This window comes from Misgurnus anguillicaudatus, chromosome 18 (assembly GCF_027580225.2).
Source record: "Misgurnus anguillicaudatus chromosome 18, ASM2758022v2, whole genome shotgun sequence".
Taxonomy (NCBI): Eukaryota; Metazoa; Chordata; class Actinopteri; order Cypriniformes; family Cobitidae; genus Misgurnus; species Misgurnus anguillicaudatus.
The window spans coordinates 28012627-28033185 of NC_073354.2; the positions used below are offsets into that span (position 1 = coordinate 28012627).

Genomic DNA, 20559 nt, shown 5'->3' on the forward strand with positions numbered 1-20559 from the left:
CTACAATTTAACTATGAGCAATATATTTCTTAGTATCCATATCACTTTTGCTTGAAAAGATGTATTAACTTTTTGAATTTGGCAGCTCCTAATAGGATAGAAAAGTGTCCATCGGATGCACATATATAAAAACTGGAATCTGGTTTTAACATGTATACAGATTTTCACACTATGTAGTATAGAAGTATGTGATTTCAGATGTATGCATGTGTTGTGCATTGGCTAAGGAATGCAATTGATCAATTTTCCATTGATGAGGTAAATATACACTGACATTAGATCCTCCATCCCAAAATAAACATTCCCAGTTGACCTAGAGCCATCCTATGTCTACTTGACAGTAATGTACATAAGATTGCTGACATCTAGTGCTTGAATGCTGCAAATGCAGGATATTTATTACTCAGAATGAAAGCATTTTGTTACCTCCAAAATACATTTATTTACTCACCCGCTCGGTTCAAACCATGGGCTTTTGAAACACAGAAGGGAAATAATGTAGTATTTACTGAAGACTTTTTCGTTGTCTTTGTTGTGAGGTGACTGACTGCTCAATTTAGCGCGTGCTTCAAACTTCAAATGTTATTCGCGAACGAGGCACTATTAGTTCTTAACTTATTACCGATAAAATGCTAGTCGTCATTTAACATCTCTAGGATGTTGATAATAAAATATTTTTCAAGTAACTGCTCCAAACAATTCAGTGTGGAGGTGAAATGTCCGAATGACTCAAACCGTTTTGCTAACCGAATTTAAAAAGATGTCGTTAAAAGATTCGACTCAAATGGCGATTCAAAATCCGAATGATTCAAACCGTTATTCGAGTCTCAGTTCACAATAAAATTTAATGATGTCTTATTACCATTATCGCTGCAAACTCAAGTATTTCAAGTACACAGGGAAAAAGATAATTAAAAATTATTCATTCGTCGTCATTGTCAATAAATAAATAATCCACTAATTGACATCATTTCCATTAATGTTTGGCATTTTAAGGTCCATTTAAGAACAATTTGATTCACAAGAGCTGCAAGAATGGGATTTCCGCATCTACAGCAAGACTTATTTACTGCAGGATATGAATAACACCCAAACAACTTGGACTTCTTGACTTATAAAATATTACAACTTAAATTAGCAAAAACTGACAAAACGTAAACTTTGGTATGTTTTTCTTTTGCAAAAAATAGACAGAAAATAAGCATATTTTTTACAAAGTTTTTAACAAGCCACAATGTCATGAGAGATGGAGTTATTGACAATAATGAAAAACAGCAATATGAAAAGGGGAAAAAGTCTAATAACTACAGTAGGAATTCATGCTAAACATCTGTAAAATATCAATCTAACCTACAAGAAAAACGTTTATAAAAATTCAATTTTTACAATTAATTTTGTGGCAAGACTTTTGTCAATAGTGGTTTAATTCTGAATGTGTATTAATGGCATTTTTACAGAAATTGCTTGTCAGATAACACAGTTTTAACAACATAAGCACCTTAAAATAACATTTAACAATGCCTCATTATACTGTGATAAAGTAACAGCTCCTCTCAGCTATAAACACTTAATAATTGCTCTTACAGAAGTATGTATTATGTCTTTAAAAGTAATAAAATAGTTAAGAAAAGCCTTACATTACACATTCAGTCATGCACTGTCATTTTAAATTAAAACCATAGTTTAAAAAGAAATTTATGCTACCTTTAAAATTGAAAAATATCTGTTAAAAATATCTGTTCACAGCACATTTCTAGTTTTTACAAAAGATAATGAGAAAATTCACCTCGTGAGTGAAACCACAGCTTCCAAAAACTGACCAAAAGCTTCCTTTTTACTTCCTTGAACAAGAGAAATCTGAGGTAGCAAAGCCAAATTTGTGAACTTTAGTGAAATTTAGCATAGTGCATAATGCCTCAAATGCAAATCAAACCAAAGACGTTGTCTTAAATATGTACAAATTAGAAATTAAGAAAATATAGGTTTGTTTCTTCACAAATCTCTGGTCCTGAGAAAGAACATTACACATCTTACTATACAAATACAAAAGAAAAGTCCCATCATACACAATATACAAAAGCATTACACAAATTATTAAGTGGTAAGTAGGCAAGCAAATACTTCAAACGTGTATATGTGTGTACATAAGATGAGATGGGAAGTTATGCTGTGAATTTATGAATTAGGCAAAACAATCTTTTGAGTAGAAAACACATCTGTACAACAATATACATTTTTCTTTCAATTTAGGAACTGGGGTAGTGTCCACAATTCGTAAACGTTTTGTGACAAAGCTGAAATTTTGGTTTAAAATTCATGTTTATATGTAAGAAATTCTTTGATTTAAAACACTAATGTTCAGTGTCCTCCTGAGAAATATTTTACCCCGATTGTCCCGGACGGTTTGAGTCCGTGAGTGGTCAGTAAATCCTTGGAAAAATGCGGTATGGGACAGCTTTGCAGTACTCTTCCCATGCAGAACCGTACTTTTTCCTGCACTGACGCTCATCTCGTGCATTACGATGCACCAGCAAAATAATCAAGTAAATCAGGTAAAAGTAAGGAATCAAATGGTTGAAACCTATAGGAAAGATCAGACATTAATCTAAAGAGATTCATGTAAGCATGTGTATGTGAATTCTTTTGAATCTGAATTAAAAATGAAAACATAACATTCCCTACATTTTACTTATATAATCCTCTACATGTAAAGATATATTTGCCACCAGCCTACACTCACCACATGGTAAAGACCAGGCCAATCCCATGATGATGTCACCAAGGTAATTAGGATGACGGACGAACCCCCAAAGGCCAGACACTAAAAGACTCTTTCCAGTAGCAGTAGGAATAGTTTTCAGGTCTGGTAAGATACATCATAGTACAAACATTTTAGAAAAATCTAATTTTAACATTTTATTTTTTTTTGTATGCACTTCAACACACTTACGAGACACTGCTGGGTCAGAGGGGTTCTTTCTAAAGGCAAATTTCTGAGAGTTGGCTTTTCGGAAAATGTAGTATCCAACTCCTGTTAAAATTTTAATAAAAGTTAAATAACCCTAGTTAAAACTCTGAGGAAATCAAAGGAAAGTCGAAAAATATAGGAACTCCATTCATGGTGATAAGAGTGACAATCCAGAACACAGAAAGGTCATTGGGATGACTGACAAGATAGTATGCCTGACAGGTGAACGTAAAGGGAACAAAAGCCAGATCTCCAAATGCCAACATAAATCCAAAGCCATCATACACAATATCCATCATAGTCAGAAGTTTTTCCTGAAATAAAAATAAGTTGGATTTGAATAAGTCCATGGTTTTCATATAACAATAACATTGAAATTGTGTGTATTTAATTTGGAGAAATTATGTGTTACCTCATGCCAAATACCATCAACAACCCAAAGGAGCTGAAAGCCATTGACCAGGAGCATAGCCGGAGATGGATTTTCTAGATTCTGGTGCTTCATCTCAGCAAGCAACATGGCAAAGTTAATCAGTACCTATCAAAGCAAGCAGTAATGATGCTTTTATTTATTACGTAGCAAACTCCATGCTTGGAAAAAGTGGAGGAATACTTTGTTGATTAAATTGATAAAAAAAAAGGTTTCACCATTGACCACAAGAGGGAGCAATTACAATGTTAATCTAACCCAACTTCTGTGCTCAGACTGTTACATATTTACTTGCTAATTTACTTGCTAATGTAAAACACAATAACAATACTCACCCAACCCATCAAACCTGGACGCATTTCACAGAAGAACTTGATATCAAAGTTTTTGATACGGGGATTCAGCTCTCTGCCCATGAAGAAGTCGTAAATGATATAACCTTAAATAATAAAAACATATTTTTAACTAAATATACACAAAGCTGCAATCTTGAGAGTTTTTCAGGGTTTCCAAGTTAACTTCCAATTCACGGACCTTTCAAGGACTTTCCAGGTCCAATACCCTCAAATTCAAGGACTAAATATGGGGACACGTTTAAAGTGAGAGCAAGGTTACATAATTTTACCTTTAAAGATACATTGTTACAGTTCTCTTTCGAGGGAACTCGCGCTGCGTCACTGCGGTGACACTTTGGGGACGCCTCCAGGGGTAAGTGCGTTTAAATTTGTATATCAATTCAACCAATGGTGGGGCTTAACGACAAAGACAGGGAAGTGTTTCGCTATCTGAAATATTGCCAAAGACAGCGTTACAGGGACGCAGGAAGTATGGCAATGGAGACGCAGCGTCTCGTTCCCTTCTTAGGGAACAACAATTACATACGTAAACCGAGATGTTTTAATGTGTCAAACACAACTATGCAAAAAAGCATTTTGGCATGAATCAACCTTCGCATACAGAAGATACAGTATAAGCATTTAAATTGAACAGTTTAGCACGTGTGCTTAAAAAGTCCAGAATTTTAATGATATTATCCTACACTACACAGGGAATAATGTGGATTTTTTTCCAGAAAACATCTGGCATAAAATAGATTCAAGCACTTTCAATGACCTGTATCTATGTATTTATATTTTCTAAAACTTCCCAGGGCCTTGGATTTTTTTCCACCAGATTCACAAACTTTCAAGGACCTGTGGGAACCCTGATTTTTTACCCATAATACAGAGAGAATTACGATACAGCAACAGGATGCAACGCTAGACATCTCTGCTTACCAGAGTTTCCTCCAGGAGCAAGATTACGATCGGAGGCCCAGCGTGAACGGACAAACAGGTAGATGCTGAGAAGAGTGACGATGACCAGGGCTGAGGTGTAGAACTGCAGGAAGTGAGCATGGATGTAACTGAGATCCACGTCCTGGTAAACAGCAACACCCACTATCACAGTGGTGAGGACCAGTGCATAGAAACCTAAGATGGGACACAATCACAGGTCATATAACAGCCTTCTCAACAAATATCATTCCACTTAATTGAAAAAAGAAAAGAAAACAGAACAGGAACATTTGTAAATGGCAACAGGCAAAGTAGCAAAATAAACATTAAGGACAAATACCATTAATCCTATATTTCAAAGTTTCTCCATTCTTGAGAGGCATTCCCTCAACAACCTGTAGAGCAGAAAGATAACCAATGGTCAATCTTTTAATACATTTCAGTGTTTCTATTTACAGTAAACAGTATACACTGTAATGTTTAACTAATAGACGATAACATCTTGGTCTTATTTCTCTTAACCCCAGGCATATGGACAAGCACACCAATCAAGTCTTAATAGGCCTGAAAACCAAACCAGATGTTTTCCAGTGCAGCTCTCTATCTGCATGCCACCTCTAGTAAATAATCTAATTTAGCCTGCTTCACTGCAGATGACAGGGAAAGCAATACCCAGAGAGTTATGTGGTCATGTGGCTTAAGTCAGGTCACGGGGAGTCATGTGATTGTGCACGGTACCTTTCCGATAGGGATCAGCGCGAGGACAGCCTGGAAGAGAAGCCAGAGCAGGACGATGCCAAAGACCTGACAGTCCCAGAGAGACTCAAGTGGAGGAAGTTCAAGAGGGAAATTTTGGAGACTGGCATCTTTCTGCCCACAGAGAATAAGCAGTGCCAACACAGCCACGGGCAGAAACAACATCAAGAAGAACACACCTGCAAACCAAGAGAGGATGTTATATTAGCATCTAAAATTTATTTCAAAAATTTGCATACATATGCATATTAAACGGGTCACATGTTTAACTTTTGCAGCATTTTATTTATTTCATCATATTGTCATAATGTAGCATTTCATGGCCATTTCCCCCCACTCTCTGATTCCTATATTTAATCTAATTGTTTTTACTGCTGTAGTTTTAAAGTTGTTTTAGTTATGACCTCTTATTACTGAACTGCTTGAGGGTCAAATGAGTAATAATGCAATAATGCAATACATGTTGATATGTAAACATGAGCAGTCATGTTTAATGCAGTTTTGTTCATGGTTGTGATGTAAATATTTGCACAGTAAGAACATATGAATGTTAGAAAATTACTGTTTATCCTTGAAAAGACTTACCAACTCTTCCTCCAAACTCCAGATCAGTTGTCTTAATGGCAGCTGGTGGTTTAGCCAGTATCAGTGTCTCCTCCTCCTCCTTTTCTACATGTTTACCGTCACCTTGATCCTTCCTACGTCGTAGATTGTATCGTCCGCTTGCCTGGTTTTCAGATTCAGTCTCTGTTTTCTGTAGCTAAAGAATAAACATCATATTAAATCCAGAGCATACAACAGTACATTGAGAGTCATTAGTTTCATTATTAGAAAAAGTATATTTATAACATATTAATCGCTTGTGGTTTGAATGTTATTTACTGAGTTTGTTGTAATGCTTTTTAGGATGCAAACTTTGCTGCTGCATGCGTAGGCAGCTCACTTAGCTTTGAAACAGCCATGCTATTGGTGCAGCTTTTATTAACTAACTTACAATATATTAAAGAGTATAAATGAATAAGCATTTGTAAATCTATTCATTGCACTTCACTTAAAGGGACACTCCACTTTTTTGGAAACTAGGTTTATTTTCCAGATCCCCTAGAGTTAAACAATTGATTTTTACCATTTTGGAATCCATTTAGCCGATCTCCGGGTCTGGCGCTACCACTTTGTGCATAGCTTAGCATAATCCATTGAATCTGATTAGACCATTAGCATCGCGCTCAAAAATAACCAAAGAGTGCCGATATTTTTTCTATTTAAAACTTGAGTCTTCTATAGTTACATCGTGGTGCAATGATATTATGCAGTGCCCGGAAATAGTTCCCTGCTATTGAAAGTTATTAAGGGGACTATTTTCGGGCGCTGCGTAATATCATTGCGCCTGCTGCAGTCATGGTACCGCAGCAAAGTCCTTGATTATTACACCAGAATGAGAGTATAGTTCCTAGACATATCTGCCTAAAAAAAAAAAAACGCAACTTTTAATTTTACGTCGGTCTTAGTACACAATGTAACCACAGAAGAGTCAAGTTTTAAATAGGAAAAATATAGAAATGCTACACTAATGGTCTAATCAGATTCAATGGATTATGCCAAGCTATGCTAAAAGTGGAACCGCCAGACCCGGAGATCGGCTGAATGGATTCCAAAACGGTAAAAATCAATTGTTTAACTCTAGGGGAGCTGGAAAATGGGCATATTTAACACTTCATATCATGTAACCTTCATGTCATGTTTCAGCACATTTTAGCAGTAAAAAATCAATCTCCCCATCAGTCAAAGTATAAAAAAGAAACGTGACTTTAACATGATTGTATTAGCAAAGCATCAACAGTCTGGTCATGCCTTGTAAAGCCTATTTGGTTGACCCATGAAGTGAAACATTGTGATGGTCTGATTAAAGCCCACAGTCAGCTTTAGCTTTGTGTGGAAAACTAAACAGGCTTCTGTTGCACATATGAGGATCAACATGCACCCATCATGACATTCCAATCTTTACAAGACCCGTTTACAATGCATCTAACATTAAGACATTAAGGTGGTTGTAAGGGCATCACCAAAATGTCCCTGTTTGGTCAGTGATATATACTCACCTCAATGACTTTGGTAGCTGTATTATTTTCATCTTTCTTGTCATGCTTACTGTTGCTGTTGTTTTCATGTGGAACTGCCTAAAAGAGATAATGAGACAGGATAGTTGAGTTCATAAGAAAAAGATTTCAATTAGATTAGCCATTAAAACTAAAATGCACTACCACAAATCTGAACATAATGTTTGACACCACACTTTTAAATGATTTTTTATTCCTATCCTATTTGGCAACTCTGCTTACCACAGGGGTGAGTCGGACCTCCAGCACATCTTTGAGTTTTTCCCTGTGCAACTCTGCTGTGCGAGTGGAAGATCGGCGGGGCGTCCTGGCTGGAGAACGAGAGCGACTACGACGAGTGCGTCCCGGTGAACGAGAACGAGATCTGGACCGGGAGCGCCCAGCACCCTGCTTAAAAACTGTCAGACTCTGCAATACAAAAAAACGACATCCACAAGATAGTAAAATTTGTGTCAATGTACAGTGGGGTCTAAATGTCAAACAACATTAAAATTTGATGTTATTTTTCAAACAAGGATGAAAACTATAAGTGATAATTCTGTTATCATTTACTCGCCCTCAAGTTGTTCCAAAACTGTATAAACCTCTTTGTTCTGCTGAAAATGTTTGTTAAAATGTAGATATGGGGCTCCATTGACTTCCATAGTATTATTTTTCCCACTATGGAAGTCATTGGTGCCCCAGATTGGCTTGGTTACAAAAAGTTTCAAAATATCTTTATTTGTATGTATATAGGTTTGAAACAACATGACGGTGAATAAATGATGACAGAATTTTCATTGTGGGTAAACTATTCCTTTAAACCTAAAGATAAACAGAAAAGTTTAGGATTTAGATTTTTGAAGTAAAAATTATAAAATAAGAAATTTGGGAAAACAGAAGCATTTTCTGAAATTAGCTCAGTATATGGGAGGAAATAATAATAATACACACGAAATGAAACAACTAAAGTTAGTGAGATGCTGATTTTAACGCAGCACTTCTTTTAATTTGGGATAAATAAATAAATTGTCTAGGATCATAAACAGGACCAGGACACCATACCGTAATGTCAGAGTCCTTCAGTTCCAGCTCAGTACCATCTTTTATGTAAATGACGGTGTAGAGCCGAGTCTTGCTGTCGTAACTTAGCACCTTGACCTCATAATAGAGGCTACTGCCAGGCCAGCGGCCCATGACAATATCTCCAATTTGAAATCTTGCAGCCGGCATCCTTATTTACCTATGAAACAATGATACAAGTCACATTATGACAGCCTTTAAGCCACAACAACTTCATTTAATTATTGTTGATCACTGCAAAATAAAACTTTCTTCACATACCAGTTACATCAAATTTCCTTAACAAACTGCTTAACTCATAACAGTCTGGAAATCACGACATAGTCTACTTGCAACAAAATGTATCAACACCATCTTTTTATATTTCTACATACAATTTTATTTCTTATGGGCCTGATCTCATCAACCATCTAAATCTAAATGTTTGGCACGTTCAGCTGTGAAGGGAAACTACATGTGCAGATGTACTTGCATGATGACAGCACAGCGGTGATGTCAGCACAGCGGTGGTTGTCTAAAAAGTGCTGATGGGTTTGAATTGCCCTATGCACCCCCACATTGTGGGCTCTGCACTTTTGTTGGGCTCTCAATAGCCTTTATGAGTTTCATTCTAGTATCACACAGAACATGAACTTTAAATGTCATAACACGAAGATGTGGATTACTAGTACTATCCATCACTAAATAAAACTTCCCCAACTGAAGACGATAAACAGGTGTTTTTAAAGTACTTGCAAAAAAACTCCACACATATTTAAAACAGCTGCCTTGCCAGAAACACACGTAAATAAGTAAAATGCAAACATAGATCAAGAAAACTCAATAGCAGACACACTATTAGATCATAAGAGACGCCCAAAACATCATATTGAAACCATATGTACAGTCAAAACCTAATCTAAGCTAAAACCAACAAATCCAGTTGAACACATTCCACACATTCTTGATCTTATATACAAAAACACACCTAACAGTCTCGAGTTGAAGTCCAGCACTGCCTGAATCCCATGTGCACCATGTGGGTTAAACTAAAGTAATAAGCAAAAGATTTAAACTGAAAGCGAAGGGCGGGGCATGCGACGAATTGTTATGCAAAATAGGAGTCAAAAGGACGACACGCGCGGTTTAGTGCCAGCTATTCAAATTGAGAAAAAAAAATCTTTATGAAGATAGCCTGACTTTTACATTCCTTTTTACTCAAGACACGAAATACATTTAAAACATAAAGAAGCCAACGCAAGATAATGCATTAATTTTGTCTTGCTATGAAGTAAATATATGTTAAACAACATGCTGGCATATTGAATAAGAAGTCTTATATTTATTTATAGTGCCTTTTTATTTAAAGACGGAAAACTATGATTAAGTTCACATGCTGTTCCTTTAACACAGCAAAAACATGACACCGGAATGGAGGGAAAACGTCATGTATTCAAACTATTGTCTGTCAGCGTGCGTGAGCCTCTTATCTACAAAAACATTAAATACCCGGATAATAAACACAGAAAGCAAAATAAACAGGTCTGATGAATAATTTATTAATTTAACATTTGAGTTACAAATGTAACTAAGTTATATGTCATTGAGCAACGACGGAATGCGGGAACGGAAAGTCAATTCAATGTCCTATTGAAACTAACGTTAAATAATAAAACCGAAAGGTCGAGGGTGCGTATAACAATGGTAAACAATTAGAGAAAGTAATAAAACAAATACGCTATCAAATCTGGATTACAAAACAGATGAAGTGTGTGAGGAGACAATAAATGCGCGCCGTGCCCAAGTTTCCTGTAACTTATATCGAGCCGAAGTTTAAGTTAAATACATTTTAAACACCAAAGAAACGGCAAATCGATGATTTTTTTTACATATAAATACTATGTACAGGCTTTTTAAAATACACGCATTGTATACAAATACATCTGCCGACTGTTTCAAACAGTAAATGTTATTCACTTAAAATACAACTGCAGTCCCACCGATCTACTTCTGCACCGTTAACTACGCACTCACTGCAAAGACATTTAACTCTACAACAACAAAATTGCAAAGTAAGTAAATTATGAATTCTTACCTTTGGCCGACGTAAAAAGTTGAATATTCACCAAAGTTTAGCGGCTAAATCTTATAAATAAAGAGTATATTTTTTAAAACACTCGTCCCCCGCTCTGAGTTTGTTCCTCCCTCTGTCTTCGTTCAACCTACCAGCGTCCGTGAGGGCGGGAAGCTTTCTAATTGGCTGAACTGAACAGCTTTCAAATTTCTGAATATTTTGATTGGACGACAGGGAGTTTGAACTGAGCGCTGATTGGTGGATGGTCCTTTGAGCTTGGGGTGTAGAGTTGTACATTGTAACAAAATGGAGGCATGTCAGCTATCGGTGAGATATGAGAGGAAAGATGGACAGGCAACGTCACACGTCGTTTTTTTAAATTGCGAGGTTTTAAAATATTTAAAATCAATAATAAAGTTGGATATTAATACATCGAGTCCGTTCTTGCGCGAGGTCAACGGTAAATTTTACAAGATGGAGCAGAAAAATAATTTTGTATGTTTTATTTAGACCTTCGTGCCAGGGTAATGCTTTGAAATACATAAATGTATTGTGTATTGTAGAAACGTAGTGGTAGATGTCATTTTTAATATTAATCTAATCTAAAATTTGTTGTAAACGTATATTATGCTGTGGATTATTTAAAACAAATGTCCCGTTTAAAAATACAGATACACTTAGCAGCTGCGTTTATTCAACTAAAGTATAAGATAAAGCAGTCTGTAAAAAATGTTTTATTTACAAGTAAAAAAAACTGTTTTTGAAATAAACATATATAAATTATATTTTCATTGCGATTCCAAAAAGAAAATTGCTCTTGCAAGTTCAAGGGTTGCATTTTATTCAAGAAATATATTTTTTATCACAAACCAGGTTCTATGTAGGTATGGTGCAAAATACATTTTTTGTACAATTTTGTTAAGCTGTAGTATGCATTTGACCTCAGGTGAACTTCAGCAATACCTCTACAGCGTAATCCACGAGCCACAAAAACCATTGAACTGCAGCTTACTTGTGATTTCATAGTGTCTGAAGAGCTAAATGGTAAGAGAACTTACAGTATTGAATATAACGGTTTGTGTAATGCTTTACTTAGTTGCAGTCTTAAGTAAAGTCCTGCCTTCTTCCTGTTTGCCTCAGCTGAAGAGCCACAAAAAGTAACAGCAAGAAAAGCAGCAACATTTGCTAGGTGTGAAACTGGGGTCAAGTCATGTTGCGCACGTTTTGTATGTGTGATTTTGATCCTCAGGCAATTTCAAGCACAGATTTTGTATTACTGCACATACGTGTTTTACATGAATAAATAATGTACACGGCAATGTATTGCAATTTTTATTTAATTTGCTCAAACAAAACAATGTTAGCATGTAAGAAACTTCTAATTAACATGAAAACAGTATGGTACAACATGAATGATAAAATAGAAAGATAAAGAAACTGAAAATTGTATTTTAAAGGACATCCAGTTGAATATGACCAGCACTGTCCCAACATGTTGACAACATTATTCAACTGATTCTCACCACGACAAAGATCAGTTTCTCAGATCTCACCAGCATACATGGTCTTAACCATAACAAAAACCACACCGAAATTGCAACGGAAAATGATGCAGAAGAATGAGAATGCATGTTTCGTTTTAAACAAAGATCATAAAAGCTTTGTAACTCACTGAAAATGCAAAACAATCAAAGTTATGGCAGGCCCTTTCTATATATATATATACGCTTTAAAATTTGACATATCAAATGCAACTTCCGAACAAGGCACAAACCATGAGGATCACAAACAGGTTTATCCAGGAATGAATCAACCCTGATCAAAACATTTCGCCAGCTTAACCCAAGGACCAACAAAAGTCGCTTATTGTCAAAACAAAAGGTGGATCAGGAAAGTGTGATGGTCTATTAGATTACCTTACTGTTTAGCTTTGGTGATATTCACAAAGTGACGGCTGTCTTGTCAGCATTATAATAATTTGAACGTCTATGGGTTTTTAAAGTGCAATCAATGCTGTAAACACTCCATACAAACTTTCTGATTCCTTGAGAGATTCATGGCAAAAGAGGAAAACTGTTTTGAACTGCATAAGAAGTTCAAAAGAAATGATAGGATTGATAAGTGAGTGAGCAGATCCAACAATGGCATGGGGTGGGGAGAGATCCGATCCACGTTTTCAAAGTTTCTCCTTAAAATTCACAGCCTAAAATCACACTTCTCACGTTTGTACAAAGATTTCGGTCTTAAAAAGCACATTCCCCATAAAAAAATGCCCTAACAGAAGCGTGTGTTGGATACAAACAGCAAAAAGCCTTCCAGTGTGCAGAATAAGGTCAATGCGAAAATAAACGATACATGAATGGACAAAAAAATCCCCAAATCATTTATAACGCCACAAACCTATCTGTAATGTGCTGCTTGGCCCTCATTAAATACTTCTTATTTGTTTAGTTGCTGCATACTGGTGCAAAGCAGAATGAGATCCCATACATGATGTTTTGCATCACCAAATCCAAAAATAAAGTATATAGAATGTCGTACCCCTGCAAATTGAATTATGGCTATAAAGAGGTGTCTCATTCTGCGCAATGCACTACGAGTGTTCTTATGGAGAACCTCATCTACAGTTTGAGGGCAAAGTGGATGTTTCAAAGAAAATGAAAAAAAAAGTGGGAAAATATGTAACAATGCTACACTTATTGCTTACGAACTAAAAACTTTTTCGTGGCAACCGTTTTCCCTTAGCGTTAATAAGAAGACATGCACCAAAATCGAAAGGAATACGAAAGAGCATACGGTGAGTAAAAAGTTGGTAATATTTCTGGTTAGCGCTATCTACAGATACGGTCCAGTCGACGGTGGCGTCAACCTTAAATTTGATTGACGGAGGATTTTGGTACGAGCTACCAAGATGTACAGTACAAAGGCATTGTCCCTTGTTATCTTCCCAAACAGTTAGTGAACACACAAGACAAAAAAGGTATACGTGTAACAGTGGCTCACCAGAGCATTCAGTCTAGAAGAGTCTGAATTATAATGACAATCGACCAGAAGAGCGAATAAGCTACCTGATATGATCTTGACGTACAGATTGATTGAATGAAGGTATAATGTTTATTCATTTTAATGTACATATTGTGGTTAAAATAGTATTAGGAAGACAAGCTTTAGAGTCCTGCAGCAATAGACCACCATACTCATTTGGTTGGCCAGAGATCAAAATTCAACTCGTATACAAAGGCCAACAGAATTAACATTTCTTCATAACCACCACCTTTTAAAAAAATTCAGAAACTACAAAGCCTGCCCTTTGCTAAACAATGTGCCATAGAATGAATGTCATCTGCTTGATTTACAATTTCACTCTTCGATGGTTAATACAGTATGTAGTTTGGTAATAGTTTGTGTATTTTTCCATCTTCTAGGTTCATTCCACAGTAAGAGTCATCCATTGCATATTGACAGTCACTTCCTTAAGACTGTGTCCTGACCCCCAAAACGGGGCTTTGGGGGTACGGCGTTGCTTCGAGGCATCTCGGCTTCCGCTCGCCGAACTCCCCCCGTGACCCCACGCTCAAAACTTGTGTCTGTCTGGCATCACCCTCAACAGATCTTCCGAATTAACATGGTTATTGTGATCACCACTGGTTAAAACTGTAAATGTCCGTTTTCATTGCTTTTGAGATAGTGTCTTAAACCGAAGCTGATCTCGTGGGTAAAAATACAGATGCGTCTCATCGTCCTATGCAGAGCTTGACTTGCCCAACTCCTCCCTGATTGCTGTACAAACAGACAAAACAAAAGTTAGAAATCTGTAGATCGGTTTAATTTTACTCTGACAGTTAAACGTTTGGACACACAAACTTATTCTTTATTTGTAGTGTTTTACACATTTTTGAATAACAGTAAAGCTAAAAACATTGAAACTATATAAGAATAGAAACTATGGGCCACAGTTACCTAACAGGGCAAATAAGCATGAGTGCTGGATTCCAAAAACGTGCCGATGGGAAAAGAAATGTCTGCGGTGATTTCCTAATATTTGTTAGCACATTTCTGATTTCCATAATGACCAGAGCAAGTAAAGACATGGCAATAAACTGCAAAGCGCAATCCTTAGTAAATCGAGTATCATAATTTATTTAAATACTCTCCTCCATAATTTTGCGTCTGAAATAAAAACTTGTATGCAATAAGGTCAGTCGCAAATTTTTTTTTTATTTGTGTCTTTAGTGAACTCTGACAGTAGTTTCTTAAAGGCAAATGAGGCGCTTGTGCTGACGCAAGCTGTAAGTAAACTTGGCCCACAATGACAATAGCTTTAGTTTTATAACTTAAACATATTTTAACATTTTCAAAGTAGCGCTCCTTTAGCAAGTGGCGTTTTGCAGTAATGCTGCAGATAAAAGGGACACTCCACTTTTAAAAAAATATGCTAATTTTCCAGCTCCCCTAGAGTTAAACACCCGATTTTTACCGTTTTGGAATCCATTCAGCCGATCCCAGAGTCTGGCGGCACCAATTTCCGCATAGCCCAGCACAATCCATTGAATCTGATTAGACCATTAGCATCATGTTTCGATATTTTTCCTATTTAAAACTTGACCCCTCTGTACCTAGACCTATGGAAAATTAAAAGTTGCGATTTTCTAGGCAGATATTGCTAGGAACTATACTCTCAAACTGGCATAATAATCAAGGACTTTGCTGCCGTACCATGGCTGCAACAGGCGCAATGATATTACTTGATGTTACTTTCAATAGCAGGGGACTATTTTCAGGTGCTGCGTAATATCATTGCGCCTCCTGCAGCCACGTTGTAACTACAGAAGAGTCAAGTTTTAAATAGGAAAAATATGGAAACTCTTTGGTTATTTTTTAGCGCAAATGGTCTAATCGAATTCAATGGAATGTGCTAAGCTCTGCTAAAAGTGGTATCGCCAGACCCGGAGATCGGCTGAATGGATTCCAAAACAGTGCAAATAAAATGTTTAAGCCCATTGTATACTTTGTTTATTCCATGTACGTGAACATACGTGCACGGTTGAAAGCACAGTCTTGCAAAGCATAGTTTATTTTGCTCACGCATTCAACACAAGTTTTCATGTACCATATTTTCCGGGCTAGAAGCGTTTTTTTCTTCATATTTTGGCTGGTGCTGCGTCTTATAGTCAGGTGCGCTTTATAAATCGGTATGAATTAATTTTGACATCTATGAGGCAAAAGACAACATTACCGTCTACACCCGCGAGAGTCAGCCATATGCGAACTTCATGCTCGTTGGCTTGTTTGGTTAATTTAGCCTATTCAACCTTCCAGGTATGTTCTGTATGCTATTGTTTATCGTGTAAATAACTGATAATATTACTTTAACGTACAGACATCTATTCAGCCTGCTGTTCTGTGTGCTATTGTTTAGTTGAATAACTTGCCTTTCCAGATTAAATGTCTGTTCTTCGGCTAGGATTTTGTGGAATAATTTTCTAAATAAATGCGACGTATAGTCCAGTGCGACTTATATATGTTATTCCGTCTTAATGACGCATTTTTGAATGATGCGACTTATACTCCGGAGCTACTTAGAGTCCGGAAAATATGGTATGTTAGGCCCAACTCTTTAATGTCTTTTTAAATAACAAAACTTTAGAGAAAGTTTAGCAAAGAAATTCTAATGATAGCACAATTTAAATTGGTCAACAAAACTAATTTAAAGTATTTACGCACAAGAATTTAGTTCAAAAGGTTTTTAAAAGAAAGTGAAAAGCATAAGTTTGTCCAAACGTTTGACTGACAAGTGTATGCAAGGACGTTTGTCATGTATTACAAAGCTCACTGGGCATCATTTATGTGGCAATACAACAAAAACAGTATGTTACCATCAATAAGCTCTTCTTTCAGCTTTGATAATTCCTTTCTCATCTCCTCTAGAATGTCCTAAAAAAAAGAAAGAAATGAAATACATGTCAACCACTAAAATATGACTTTCTACCATCACAGAATTAAACGGAGAACAACAAATTTACAAGGATGACACTAAAAACTCTATTGCTGTGTTAAAATAAACTCCATCCCACTGAAAGATCAAAGCTCTTAATATAAGCTATTATATTAAGTACACTTAGTTTTAGCAGCTTGAAAACTAGAATCAGATGGATAGGTCTGTGTGTTGCAACATCAAGACACTTTGACCAACATTTGATTGAGTAACTGTAATTACAGCTACTAAAAGAAACCCATGACCGCCACAGACAGTGTGTGAGCCAGGACTGAGCGGCTTGAGTAACTGTGTCCTCAGATAAGTGAGTCTCCTGCATAAGACTTTCATATCTAACATGCTCATTCATTGAAGAGAAGGGAGGTATTGTGGAGAGAAATACTGTAAAATTGGACACACCCACAAAAGCATAACTGTGCAATGTAAGCCAGTATATTACCCTGTTTAACAGGAAGCACTGTAATATTTTCGTGTTTTTTTTTTTCAAATGAGCAAGTTCAAAAGTTTTAGTAACACATGACCAACATTTTAGTTGGGAAACAATTAGTTTCCCAAATATTTTTTCTTTTTGGGTGGACTATCCCTTTAAGTGGCTTTTAGTTCAAGTGACTGCTTAATTCAAAGAGTACCTGTTTCAATCTGTCATAGTCTAAAGCTTCTGTTGGCACCCCATTGGCACTTATGGATCCAGTAGGAGTTGGTGTAGACCTTGGTCTAAGAAAAAGAGACGTGGGTGAGGCAAAGCTCTTCAAGTTACAACAACAAACACTGCAGATCAAGATGCAAGGCAGATGTTTAGTGACACGCTTTAAGAGTCTAGCAGATCTATTCTGTTACATCATCAATATGATATTAGTGGTTTAAACCAGTGGTTCTCAAATTGGGGGCTGAGATGGTACTGGGGCGCCCCAGTGTAATGACATTTTATAAAATACATTAATTTATCATAAATTCTGTGTAATTAAACCTTAGAAAATAAGGTTACTAAACGATAGCACTACATTGTATAATTTAAATTTGACGTTTTAGAATGTTTTGTCATACATTTTCTTTTGGGGGCCATGAAGGGATGCACGGTACACAAGGGGGGCCGCATGCCGGAAAAGTTTGAAAACCACTAGTTTAAACAGTATATACAGCATGAACATATCATAATACACACAAACACATAGCAAGGGTAAAAATGCAAAAACAAACAAAAAGTCATAATTTAAATTTTTGAAATGCAGCTTTACATTTTTTGTATATATTCAACATTTAAAGAAATAGTGATACACACATCCATGTACCAACCCCAAAACATTTTTAAACCACAGCAAACCATAAGCAATTCAGGCACCAAAGCTTCTTCATTTTCTTCCACCGTAAATGCATTCATACTTCATAACACATAATGCAGCCGCTCCATCACTCTCATGCTTGTCTGTAGCAGAAAGCAGAGACAGGAAGCTGTTGCCAACACTATAATCACTATTGGGTGGAACTTGGGAAATGAGGGAAATGAGGGCAATGACGCTTTATCAATTCCATCGTATACGGAATGAATGCTGTGAACAGCAGGTCGCCTTGTCCAGAAAGGAAGTGCAAACCAAGCGGATAAGAACATTATGACACGGCTTACTGAAGTTGTTACGCCTGGAATTGAGATGCATCATGACATAAATTTATCTCTAGAATTGAAAGAAAACACAAAATTTAAAGTGTCTATATGCACATTTCTAGGGGGCGGGGATAAGTTTTATCTTTGGAGACAGGTGGAAGAATTGGCAAGAGCAACCTTAGACAAATGCTCCAACTCTCTGATAGCACATGACCCTGACATCATGCACTTAGTCAAGTTCACTTTAAAAGAAGGGTATGAAGCTAGTCAAACATTGATACACTTTCTCTTTAAAATCTGAAGTTTGTTTGGCTTTGGATTTCAAGATTCACATATCAAATGGATTACTGCTGTTTTTAACTAACTGTATATTTAAAATCTTTATTAGAAACTGTATATTAATTTTAGAGCTGGGCATAGATTAATCTAGATTAATCTCATACAAAATAAAAGTAATTTTTTGCATAAACATATGAGTTTGTGCTGTGTGTAATTATTATGTATATATAAATACACATACATTCATTAATGTATTTAAGAAACATTTTCATGTGTATATATTTATTTATATTTTTATATATTCTATATTATATATAAATAAAAAACGATATATAAATAAAACATTTCTTTATATATATATATATATATAAATATATATGTGTGTGTGTGTGTGTGTGTGTGTGTGTGTGTGTGTGTGTATATATATATATATATATATATGTGTGTGTGTGTGTGTGTGCGTGCGTGCGTGCATGTATGTATGCATGTATGTATGTATGTGTGTGTTTAAATAAACATAATATTTACACACATTACAAACTGGTACATTATGCAAAAAATTACTTTTATTTTGTATGAGATTAATCTAGATTAATCCCTAATTAATTTGTATTATGCATTGGACAGACTCTTTCATTTAAAGGCATTTGCACTGCATTCATGGTTTAAAATTGATCAGTGTATGCCTTACTTGAGATTTAAATTAGATATGCACTGATATATCGGCCTATAATCTATATATAATTAGTCAATAAAAATCAAATTTTGCAAATTAAAAATTTTGTGAATGTAAAGAAACTGCACTAGTTTAATGTTCAATGTTAATGGTCATTATATGAATGAATAACATTCAGAAAATGTAATCTTCAGAATTTAGTTATTATAAATATAACCACCAAACTATCGGTATCGGCAGATATAAGTCTGAATAATCGGCTATTGGTGGAAAAAATTTATATCAGAGCATCTCGACTTTAAACCCATTATCTTGGTATTGCTACCAGTGATGCGCGGGTCAATGTATAAACAACCCACACCCGACAGATGTTTTTAACTAACCCGCCCGCAACTCGGACTGCAAAAAAAGGTACCTGACCCGCTTCCTGGCCCGCATTTTTTAAAAGTAGTAATTGTTTAAAATAGTTAATTGGATCTTTATATCAAACAACCCGAACGACCGCGACCCGAATATCATTAAAAATATTTTTGGATCAACCAGCGCATCACTGTGAGCTATACAAGTGGCAGGAGTAACCTATGTGATTTTTTTCTGATGCATTTTGGGAACTAAAACAAATTTGATTTACACTATTTTATGGTGATTATAGAGTTGGCAACAATGAAATTTGTGTGTATGGAAAGAAATAAGAAACCTTTCTAAACAATCACCGCACCAACCCTCTTCCTATTTGAGCAAACAAATCTAGAAAGAGTTCTCAAACTAGTCTCTGATACCTGTTTAAGGAATCACAGTACTTTTCAGTACTCATCTGATTTCTCCATGGTGCGTCCCGTCTGTGAGAGTAAAGAGACTAACCGGTCAGAGGTCAGCAGCGTGGATCTGATCCATTTACTAACTTTCATAGAAATCTCAGAACTGTGCTAAATGAATGCACTCAGGTGTAGCCCTATTGAAATGCACTTCAGTCATCTGTAAATCATTCACAGATGACTGAAAGGGTGGAATATACTAAGCAAAAATAAATCAAATCCTTTAAAAAAAAATGTAAAAGCAAAAGGTGAGATCTGGTGAGAAGCGACAACTCTGCGCTTTAGTCATGTCTAAGCATGAGCCCGACTCACATGCCATTCTGTGGGCTCCCAAGCACATGATGCAAAGCGGTGGAGGCAAATGGTAATTCAAATTCGGTCCTCCCAAAAGCTTGACTTTTCTTCAAAAAGACATTATGAAATCTTAGAGGGATCAAAAACAACAACATGTAAATTATTACCTTCCGATGACAGGTGATTTGCTACCGTTCATCGTGTTTGTTCTCTCCCAAGGCTTTCTGGGCATGTCTG

The 20559-nt window shown here is 36.1% G+C and overlaps 2 protein-coding genes and 1 long non-coding RNA gene across 13 annotated transcripts in view; 1 reads left to right on the forward strand and 2 right to left on the reverse strand.

Moving 5' to 3' along the window:
• Positions 1-1204: 1204 nt before the first annotated feature.
• Positions 1205-10839, reverse strand: lbr (lamin B receptor). Of its 2 annotated transcripts, none has more exons than XM_073856241.1 (14): positions 10685-10839; positions 8593-8770; positions 7771-7956; positions 7531-7608; positions 6017-6191; positions 5414-5610; positions 5016-5070; positions 4676-4870; positions 3734-3837; positions 3381-3506; positions 3109-3282; positions 2951-3026; positions 2741-2863; positions 1205-2581 (listed from the first exon to the last, which is right to left on the reverse strand). In XM_073856241.1, the coding sequence occupies exons 2-14, from the start codon at positions 8758-8760 to the stop codon at positions 2421-2423; spliced, it is 1818 nt and encodes a 605-aa protein (XP_073712342.1). In that variant the 5' UTR covers positions 8761-8770; positions 10685-10839; the 3' UTR covers positions 1205-2420. The 2 variants fall into 2 exon arrangements, with proteins under 2 accessions (XP_073712342.1, XP_073712343.1); XM_073856242.1 differs by lacking the exon at positions 10685-10839 and adding an exon at positions 9578-9751.
• Positions 10318-11958, forward strand: LOC129430175 (uncharacterized). 2 transcript variants are annotated; one of them, XR_012358703.1, is made up of 3 exons: positions 10318-10661; positions 11610-11707; positions 11804-11958. It is a non-coding gene; the product is annotated as an uncharacterized lncRNA (long non-coding RNA). The 2 variants fall into 2 exon arrangements; XR_008639433.2 differs by lacking the exon at positions 10318-10661 and adding an exon at positions 11105-11187.
• A 24-nt stretch (positions 11959-11982) lies between these two features.
• The window catches only part of enah (ENAH actin regulator), a 132119-nt gene continuing 123542 nt past the window's right edge, over positions 11983-20559 (reverse strand). For 6 of the 9 annotated variants that reach the window (XM_055187274.2, XM_055187276.2, XM_055187272.2 and 3 more), the window contains 5 exons: positions 20490-20556; positions 19993-20052; positions 17288-17372; positions 16540-16597; positions 11983-14443 (listed from right to left, as the gene is read on the reverse strand). In XM_055187274.2, coding sequence (XP_055043249.2) covers positions 14406-14443; positions 16540-16597; positions 17288-17372; positions 19993-20052; positions 20490-20556 — 308 coding nt within the window. In that variant the 3' untranslated portion in view covers positions 11983-14405. The remainder of the gene's footprint in view (positions 14444-16539; positions 16598-17287; positions 17373-19992; positions 20053-20489; positions 20557-20559) is intronic. The other 3 variants (XM_073856240.1, XM_055187277.2, XM_055187279.2) reach the window with 1 other exon arrangement.